The 11,158-nt window shown below is 44.0% G+C and overlaps 1 protein-coding gene across 1 annotated transcript in view; it reads left to right on the top strand.

The window, feature by feature from the left end:
• Positions 1-3,079, top strand: part of mtss1 (MTSS I-BAR domain containing 1) — a 109,144-nt gene extending 106,065 nt beyond the window's left edge. Inside the window, exon 11 of the mRNA XM_039798877.1 lies at positions 2,727-3,079. Within this exon, the coding sequence (XP_039654811.1) occupies positions 2,727-3,044 (318 nt within the window). The 3' untranslated portion in view covers positions 3,045-3,079. The remainder of the gene's footprint in view (positions 1-2,726) is intronic.
• The last annotated feature ends 8,079 nt before the right edge of the window (positions 3,080-11,158 follow it).

An 11,158-nucleotide genomic window follows, 5' to 3' on the forward strand; every position in this document is an offset into this window, starting at 1 on the left:
TTTTAACTATTAAATCCATGTAGGATATTTAATTCATAGCTTTTCAAGCTTCAAAAACCAAACATTCTGCAGAGCTCTGATACTAAATAACTTGGATACATAAAACTATACAGCACTGAGCACATGGCTCTTCCTGAATGTGCAAAAACAGACCAGAATATGTAAACAGAAATGTTGTCAGGCCTACATTACATTATAAACAGAAATAATGGATTATGAGCCGGCCGATTATCGATGCAGCATCGTCCACGATTCCATGCATCTATTATTTGATTAATTTCAAGACCTCTAGTCTGACCTCAACCCAATCGTTCCCCTTTTGGGATGAACTGGGACGCCCAACATCGGTGTTAGACAGAGCTGTAGTACTCCAGTCTCGGACTTGTCTCTTTGTCTCTTGCCAAATATGGCTTTTGGTCTCGACTGAGTCCAGGTGTCTTTATTCTATTTATAATAATATTGGAGGGAAAGTGAAACACTGGCCACCTGATAACCAATCACACGCTAGATTATCTTCGCACGCCCTGCATCTGTGTGCTCTGCTAACGTTATATTTCTTTCTGTCCTGGACTCTGTCTTGACATGGTCTCGACTTGTCCTGGTCTTGGACTTGTCTTGGGCTCGACAAAGGTGGTCTTGACCACAGCCCTGGTGTTAGACCTCATCGATGCTCTTGTGGCTGAATGGGAGAAAAAACTCCTGAAACCTGAAGAGTGGAAGCTGTTATAGCACCAGATTGAATAGCATCGTTTTTGAATGACATGTAGGTGAAATGTTCAGGTGTCCACACACTTTTGGCCATGTACTGAACGTCAGTGATACTCAGAGAATTATCTAACTTTAGCCAAACTGAAAAGTTCTGATTTAAAGTTTGAATTCCACTAAAATGCCAATTCTGTTTTAAAGGTGCACTAAGAGTTCCTGCATGGTTTCAGCGCGATTTCATTTTTTGTCTCAAATGGTAGTCATCTCTCCTTGATCCGCTAGCTGCCTGGTCCCTGAACACACCGTGAAAAAGCCCGGTCTCTGGAGACAACACAGGGCTCGTAAATGTCAAACAGACACTAGGGGGCGCAGGCTGTGCACCAAAATACAACACACCACGTTCCAGCCAATCACCGACAAGATGGTTGGGGTGCTTTCAGAGCAGCAGCCTTAAGGCCTTTTTACAGTCGCCCCAGCCGACCTGGGGCACACCTTAAGTGCCGACGTAGCTCTCGCTGCCGCGCCAGGATTTAAAGTGCGCAACTAGGGGTCGCGCACCACTCACCGCAACTATTTTTTTCAGCAGCGTGCGACAAAGCGGAAACAGGAAGTCTGGATGAGTTCGAGGACAACGTGATGCCAGGACTCTCAGAGTGACTGCAGGTCTCTCTGGTAAACTCACTGGGTTAAGAGGAGTTATTTTAATGGTGAATGAAAGGCTCGATCCCACCAAGTAGCTCATCCAATCAGATCGAAGCATTGACGTCTATAGAGAGCCAAAGTCCCGCCCCTTCCGGTGGACCTCATGGGACCTTAAGTCAGAAAAAATATGAACGGTAGTGAACGGGGAGAGGCAAATTATTTTTTGATCCCGTTTGAATTGAGCCACGAATTACAAATATGATGTCAATTTAAAAGATAATTTTTCAACCGAAGAAAGTCTCAGTTACCCGTAGGTTTGTCGTAGTACCGCTTAGCTTTGTGTGAAACCGCTCAGTGGACTACATATCCCAGTGAACTACATCTCCCGTTTCACACAATCTACGTCACCTAGCTTGATGCTTGGTTTGCTCGCTAGCTAGCTAGCTTAGCTCTGTTCCACAACACATGTAACGTTATCTTAACTGCTGTGTTCTATCCAGTCAAGTGTTTTCAGCAGAGAATCAAAAGAACAAGCGAGATCCTCTGCTCATTAGAGTAACGTTATATCACCGGTACGATACACACAGACATCGTAGCTTCAGCGAGACGTCATCCATGAAGTTTGTAGTCTTTATAATTACGTATTTTCACAGTCTGATACTTCAACAGTTTAACAACAAACTGAGACTTTCTTCGGTTGAAAATTTTTTTAAATTGACGAACATCATATTTGTAATCCATGGCTCAATTCAAACGGGATCAAAAAATAATTATTATCTCTCCATTGACTCTCGTTCATATTTTTTCGAAAGATAAGGTCCCATTGGCTGGAAGTAGAAGGGGCGGGACTTCGGCTCTCTATGCTGCTGCCGGTTCTGCCGTTGTTTACCTTTTTCTTCTTCTTGTCCGTAGAAAGAGCAGCGTCGGCAGCCTTTCCTCATCAGCGCCGCCTCTGTTCAGGAGAAGACTGCAACTAGTGTCGCGACCACCACGCGCGAGCACAAACCCATAAACCCTCCCCCAGCCATCTTGTCGGTGATTGGCTGGAACGTGGTGCGTTGTATTTTGGTGCACAGCCTGCGCCCCCTAGTGTTTATTTGACGTTTGCGACCCCTGTGTCGTCTCCCGGGCTTTTTCACGGTGTGTTCAGGGGGCAGGCAGCTATGAAATCATGCTGAAACCATGCAGGAACTCATAGTGCACCTTTTAAACATGTTTGATATCTTAAAGGTACATTTCACTGAAATATAACACTCCCACAACTCCCAGCACCCGACGCCCACTTTAAAGTGCCACTGTAAGCTTCGAGGATCTACAAATTTAAAAGCTTTTCACTGTGACAAGGACTACACGCCACTCTAACCCTCTCCTGTGTGTAGCGCTGCTCCTCCCCCTATCTGCTGATTGGCTGTGATGAAACCGGGCGCTCCCTCAGCGAAGGGAACTCCCCCTCTCGCCTCGGTCGCCAGGGCAGCCGTGGCCGCTACGGTTACCACCCCGCGCTGAGCCGCCGCGTTAGCCGCAGGGATATGACCACCGTGAGGAAAAAAAAAACCTACAACTATTGCATTCCTCCCAACCCGAGTACCGTCCTGTGTCTTTACCATTTGTCTTCCACCGGTTTAACTCTCCATCTCACATTACCTCCCCCCCGTTTGACCGTTTTATTCCTCGTGTTTCCCATCAGCTCACACTGATTCTCTACCCTTTAAAGGTCCTATGACATGCTGCTTTTTGGATGATTTTATATAGGCCTTAGTGGTCCCCTAATACTGTATCTGAAGTCTCTTTTATATAGGCCTTAGTGGTCCCCTAATACTGTATCTGAAGTCTCTTTTATATAGACCTTAGTGGTCCCCTAATAGTGTATCTGAAGTCTCTTTTATATAGACCTTAGTGGTCCCCTAATTCTGTATCTGAAGTCTCTTTTATATAGACCTTATTGGTCCCCTAATACTGTATCTGAAGTCTCTTTTATATAGGCCTTAGTGGTCCCCTAATAGTGTATCTGAAGTCTCTTTTATATAGACCTTAGTGGTCCCCTAATACTGGATCTGAAGTCTCTTTTATATATGCCTTAGTGGTCCCCTAATACTGGATCTGAAGTCTCTTTTATATAGACCTTAGTGGTCCCCTAATACTGGATCTGAAGTCTCTTTTATATAGACCTTAGTGGTCCCCTAATACTGGATCTGAAGTCTCTTTTATATAGACCTTAGTGGTCCCCTAATACTGGATCTGAAGTCTCTTTTATATAGACCTTAGTGGTCCCCTAATACTGACCAACTGCCACTTTGCTCGTTTTCAAGCCATGATGTCTCTCTCTCTCTCTCTCTCATGGGGGGGCCAAATTCTCTGGGCGGGCAAAGCAGAGAAAGGGGAGGTAACCTTTCCCCTTATGACCTCATAAGGAGAAGATTCCTGATTGGCCCATCTGAGCTTTCATTTTCTCAAAGGCAGAGCAGGATACCCAGGGCTCGGTTTACACCTATCACCATTTCTAGCCACTAGGGGACCATAGGCAGGCTGGGGGAACTCATATTAATGTTAAAAAACCTCATAAAGTGACATTTTCATGCCATGGGACCTTTTAAGTTTTCGATTTCATCCACTCCAAATGACTCAGGTTGAACCTCATATATCTCTAATCCAGCTCTGTTTCATCCCATAAAATCTGGAGTCATTTTTAAGATTAATTCCTGATCCTATTCCATAAAACATACATTTGTGTGTGTTCACTTGTACAGTGATTAGGTTTTGCCTGACTGTACGTGTATTGATGGTATATTTTCTGTTTCACAGTGTCTTCTTTTAACGTGTTGTATCTATTGTCTGTATCTTTATGAATTTGTCGTTTTGTGTCTTTGACTCTTCTGATACGTTGTGTTTGTCTTTCAGTACGTACGGTATTTGACTGACAATTTAGTCGATTTTTGCAAATACTTAAAGCTGCAACGGCTTTTGTTCTTAGCCCGTAGTCTCCAAATGACACCTAAGTCCTTTTAAAGTCACTCAAAAGATCATTAATGAGTGATTAATGGTTGATTTTTCTTATTTCATTCTGTGACGTGCACTTCTCTTTTTTAAAGTCAGTAACACCAACCACGTTCTTCACTTCAATACATATTCTAAACTATTGCAAAAAGCTCAACTCTCACAATTATTAAAGCTCCACGGATACTGGATTTTTGATGATATTAATCATCAAGATTTAAAAAATCAAAAAGACTTGCCGGCCAATCATGTTTTGTATTGTTAACACATAAAATAATACATTTATTTGAAAAGTGAGGCAGATCTTACTGCTACCGTTTGGGTTTTTTTCCGATACCGGTTCTAAAACGATACTTTTAAAACGGTGCCTGAACCGATACTTAAAAAAATAGGGGAAAAGGGTATTTTACAATAGCTTTGAATGCACCACGAGGCTCAAGTGAACGCACCGTCTATGTTGTTTTCCGACAACGGCAGCTGCAGACTGCTTAAAGTCCTGATGTTGAATCCTCTCCAGTGAAATACAGACAGCCTTTACACCGTTTAGCTGTCAGCATTTTAACCGTGTTTAATCCAGCTGCTAGCTAATGCTAGGCTAACGCTAGGCTAACGTTACCTGCAGCTAAGTGAAGTGTTAACTAGCGTCACGTGCGGCGATGCTCCTGTTGCCTCTAACGTCTGTTTTCGGAGCATCAGAGAGCAGTGCAAAAGGCATTTAAGTGGCACCGAAATGAGGCACCGAAATCTGCGTTGCAATTCGGTCCGGTAGGTACCGGTCGTTTAGGCACCGGTGCCGTATTAGCACCGGGTTAGGGTACCCAACTCTAGTCAGAAGTGACCATAAGGTTGTTTTGTCTTAATTTCAAATTAAAAAAAGTATTGCTGCTACCCCTTAGGGTCAGTGTAACATTTGGAAAAACAGAAAAATGGGTTCAAATATGACATTTTTCATTTTTTTCCACTTTGACAAATTAAAAAATTGGATCTTTAACCATCATTTGCACTTCTGACACCAAAGTCTATTGTTTTTTGTTTTTTTTTTGGTCCATATGCAGTTAATGACTAACCTGACTCCTCCAGATGGATCGCTTCACATTAGCTCGGCATATCCATCTGGGAACTTACCGTTGGAGAACTTTTGGGAAGGGGCGAAAATCCTGGTTAGCTGATTGGATAAACCATCTGTCTATCACCACCTATAGTTGGTGATAGACGGGCCAAATCCACCAATCAGATCAACGAAGCGTATGACAATACAACCACAAGCCAGGCTACACCTGCTGCTGCTGCAGGCAAAGCATAGCTCGTTAGCTCAGCAAGCAAGCAGCATGTCGGTAAAGGATATTTGCCGTTTGTGTAACGAGAATTTAGGAATAAAAGGCCCCATTTCAGGTTCCCGCTCCATATTCCAAAAGAAGGATCCAAGAGGAAAAAGCATTAGCGAGCGGCTAACAGAATTAGGGCTACCGCTGTCTGGAAATACTGGTTAGCTGATTGGATAAACCATCTGTCTATCACCACCTAAACCCGCCTCAAAACCAACGCTGATTGGTCAGTCGTTTGGCTCCAAATTTCCTCTATCTCAAGATGCCAGACTGATCTGCGAGTGGAAAACTGGAGCTCGCCAGATCAAGACGCTCTCACCAGGCTAGTTAATGAGCTGCATATTCCGCAAAGTAGAGGAAGAGAACATCATGGCAGTATTATGAATAATTGGAGCTCAGACGCAATTTTGTAATTTTCTGAATTTCTGATTCTCTGAATAAAAAAACAGAAAATTGGAAAAACAGTTTAAAGATCCAATTTTTTAATTTGTCAAGGTGGAAAAGAAAAAATGAAAAATTTATGGATATTTGAACCCATTTTTCTGTTTTTCCAAACAGCGCTTAGAAAATTGATCTGATAAGCTTTAACACTGACCCCTTATGTTCAGTTAAATAATTTTTTTGATGCACTTTTTAATGTGCCTGTGTCAGATAGATGATAGAGAGATACTCTTCTTTCTTTTTTTTTAAAGGGATGCACAAATCTCATCTGGATTTTATCAGGATGCGAGACTCTTAAAATGATGAGTGTAAACGCGGCCCAAATGACCCCTCCTGCCATTTCTTGGTACTTTTTAGCAGACATATACACCAGTAACGATATTGTCTGCGACAAGCTAATATCGGCTGATGTATCGGAGTTTATCAGTCTAGCCCAATGAATTAAGGGAGTGTAATAGTCTCTCCACTTTTAAAAAAACATCTTAAATCTTGGACAATTATTTAGGGACAATTACAATTGTAATCATATACCAAATACTTAAGCCCATGAACATACTTTGCTTTTATTTTTTTATTTTTTATTTTATTTATACTGTATTTTATACTGTAATTAAGTTGAGGATTAGATGAGGTGAGCAACATATTGTCTGTTTGAGGGTATATTCATATTGTTTGAAAATTTCTGCTGTATTTATTACATTGCTACTGTATTTATTACATTTATAGTGTATTTGTATTTTAGGGTGCCTGTTAAGACCTGGCTAAGGGACAACAGATGGAAACTAGCACTTGTAGCTAACTCTGGCTTGTTTACAGCAAGTAATTTGTCTGTTGATCAACGAGCATTGTCCCTATCAAATAAATAAGTAAATGGTAAAAAAAAAAAAAATAGCTCTAACCGTTTTCAGCATTTTACTTTCTCGATTAATCTATAAAACTCAAAAACATTTCGCACAGCTTAAGGTGACATTTCTAATTGGCTTAAATGGGCCGATCAGGAGCCTAAAATCCAAAGTTATTCAGTTTACAATCATATAAAACATAGGAAAGAAGCAATCCTCATTTGCTGGAACCAAAGAATGTATTTCATATCAGCTCTAGAGTATTTTATTCTTATGACTGATGCTACGTATACACGAGGCCGGCTATTTTCATAAACGGACATTTCAACCTCTCAGTTTTCAAAAAATAACATCGTGCACAGCTGTCAGTTTTCAGAAAACTGTTCGTTTACACGCACCTTTGTGTGTATATATGCCGTCAATGCAGCCAAGAGCACGCCAGACCTGTAGGTGGAGGTGTAACGAGAAGCTCAAGCCCACGTTAGCCAATCAGAATCCAGAAAATAGCAACAACAGCAACCAATCACTTCCTCTCTCTCGCTCTCTCTCTCGGCTGCCTAAACGTCCATTTGTCTCAGTTTACGTGCAAACCGCCTGAAGGTGACAGTCGGTCAGAACTGGTCCCCAGAGGCCACTCTGTCATGTCATCATTAGGGCTGGGAATCACCAGAGGCCTCACGATACGATATCATCACGATACTTAATGTCACGATACGATATTATTGCGATTTTAAACATATTGCAATATTCTGCGATATATTGCAATGTATTACCTTCTTTTCCAACTTCAGATTTTTCCCCAGAACCCTTTAAAATACCAAAAAAGAAATATCTGTTTATCCTATACAATTTATTGCTTTTTGATATGCTTATTGGTTTCCCCCATTCCTAGTCTACTGTGTGTTTTTACACCAGTGTTAATATAGCTGTTGGTGTTTTGTTGTGTAGTCCGGATTGTCCTGTTGGATGATGGCATAACCAAGAGGTGGGGGGGGGTTGGTTAGTGTGCTTTTAATTGATTGAGTTGATTTATTAAACATGTGAGATAATTCAGTAAACTAAAGTTCTTCACACAATATCTTTAAAATGATTTAATGAACTATAGGCAATTTAAAAGGGACCCATTTCAGTAGAGGGGGTTTTCCTTCATTAGGGACCAGTGGCCCTGGACCTGAGAGCCACCGTATATATATATATATATATATATATATATATATATATAGTAGGGGTGGGAATCAGCAGAGGCCTCACGATACGATATCATCCCGATACTTATGTCACGATACGATATTATTGCGATTTTAAACATATTGCAATATTCTGCGATATATTGCAATGTATTACCTTCTTTTCCAACTTTAAATTTTTCCCAATTTCAAATGATGTCCCCAAAGGACAGTTTTGTCAACATTTGTTTTATCTAAAAAGATAAATTTCTCTGTTTGTTCATCTCCCTTCAATTATATTGCTGCAAAATGTGATTATCAAGCAGACAAACTGACCAACACATATATAATAAAAGATCAATACTTGGCGTCTGTGTATCGATATAGTATTGCCACGAAAAATATCGCGATACTATGCTGTATACATTTTTTCCCCCACCCCTAATATATAGTAATAGTAACACTAATGCTGGCTACACACTGGCTGCGTGGTGTGAGCGTGTCAGCGTTTCCAGGCAAAATAGAATAGAAAAAGATGTTTACTATTATGTATTTATGTAATTTTGACACAAATACATAATAGTATTAGACATGATGTTTGAAAGTCTCGAGGTTTTTGATATAGATGCAGATATATGAATGTCATTTAAAAATGCTAAATGAATTTTCCAGATGACCCGCCTGTCCAGATCGGAGAATCCTCAGGGCCTGTTCTGGTAGATCCAGTAACTCGGTTGATAATAACAATGATCGGATCGGAATGTCGTTTATCGTTTTGTGGAACGTCCATGGGGATCGATGAGGACTGGCAGCAGCGACGGCGTCGGACCGCAGCACCTCGCAGGCGTTAAGAATGAGAAGGCATTAACGTCAGCGCCAGCACCGGCGGATCGTAGGCTGCCAGTAATATCACGGTTGGCCGGAGATTATTGCGTAGGTTCTCGTTCGTGGCAATCATTTTGGATTTGGTGACCGAAGTGGTCGTTGAATGGAGATTGGCGGCTGGTTGACCGGGATGCCGGTCGATCCTGATCGACAAACCAACAGCGGAACGAAATGGGGAGGACGTTATGGCATTATAAGCGCCGCCGGAGACCGTGATGGAGATCGGAGGAATTGACTGGCCGGCCGCCGCATGCCATGCCGCACGTCACGCCATGCCATGCCGCATGCCGCATGCGCCACCACCGCATGCGTACGTACATGCATGCCGCATGCCGCACGCATGCGCGTACGCCGCATGCGCATGCCGTACGTAGCCGCGGGACGCACGCCACGGGACGCACGCGGGACCCGCATGCCATGCACCACGGTTATGCCGCACGCATGCGGCCATTACCCGCATCGTTGCCGCATGCGTGAAACGCCATGCGTACGTGCAATGCATGCGGCCATGCATGCGTACATGCCGCACGCACATGCATGCACATGCCGCATGCATGCCGCATGCATGCGTACGTACGTGCGTACGCATGCAGCCATGCACATCGTGCATTACGCCTGGAAACCGCAGCCAGGCCGCACGTACATTGCATTGCATGCGTACATGCATGCATGCGTACATGCGTACGTGCATGCCGCACGTACGCCGCATGCCGCATGCATGCACGCATGCAGCCGCATTGTGCATGCGTACGCCGCACGCATGCGCACGTGCATGCCGCACGCATGCATGCCGCACGTGCATGCATGCCTGCATGCCGCACGTACGTACATGCCGCACGCATGCATGCATGCCGCAATGCATGCATGCCGCATGCCTGCATGCATGCGTACGCATGCAGCCCATGCGTATGCATGCGTACGTACGTACTTGCACGCATGCCGCACGCATGCATGCACATGCGCACGTAACGTGCATGCCATGCACACACGCAGGCATGCCGCATGCATGCAGCCTGCCGCACATGCATGCATGCATGCACGCACGCACGTACGCCACATGCATGCACGTACATGCCTGCACATGCATGCATGCACATGCATGCAGACGTGCATGCAGCCATGCAGCACGTACGCATGCACATGCATCGTTGCGTACATGCACACATGCATGCATGCGTTACGCATGCATGCGTACGCACGCATGCATACGTACACGTACATACTACGCATGCATGCACGCATGCATGCATACACACGCACGCATGCGCATTACGCACGCATGCTTGCGTACGCACCGCATGCATGCATGCACGCATGCACGCACGCATGCTAACGTACGCCGCACATGCCTAACATACATGCATGCCATGCAGCACGCATGCACGCAGCCACAGCCATGCATGCATGCATGCATACACGCACGCACATACATGCACGCACACGTGCATGCCGCACATGCATGCACATGCATTACACGCATGCACGTACCTGCACACATGCATACGTACATACGCACGCAATACGTAATGCAGCCTGCAATACATGCCGCATGCGCTACACACACACGCACACATGCATGCCATGCCGCACACATGCATGCACCGCATACATGCAGCAATACATACACGCATTTATACGCATACCGCCACACACACACTTTACACAGGCATACATGCATACACATGCATGCATACCTGCAGCCACATGCCTGCATACGCACGCACATGCAGCAACACATACACATGCATACACACGTACATGCATACGCACGTACATGCACGATACATACATACACACACAGCCACACGCTTACGCTTTACATACATACACACTGCCATACATACACACAGCCATACACCATACATTTTACACACACACATACATACATGCACACACACATACATACATACACATACACATACATACATACACCTTTGTACATGCATACATGCAATACGCATGCAATACATACACACCTTTACGCAGCAGCACATGCACCACACATACGCTTTTGTACAGCCATACACACACACGCTGTACACACGCACACATACATTATACATGCACGCTTACATACACACACACGCCCATACATACACACACACTGTACATACGTACGCTTAACCATACATACACATACGCTTTTACCGCACGCACC

This window comes from Perca fluviatilis, chromosome 4 (assembly GCF_010015445.1).
Source record: "Perca fluviatilis chromosome 4, GENO_Pfluv_1.0, whole genome shotgun sequence".
Classification (NCBI taxonomy): Eukaryota; Metazoa; Chordata; class Actinopteri; order Perciformes; family Percidae; genus Perca; species Perca fluviatilis.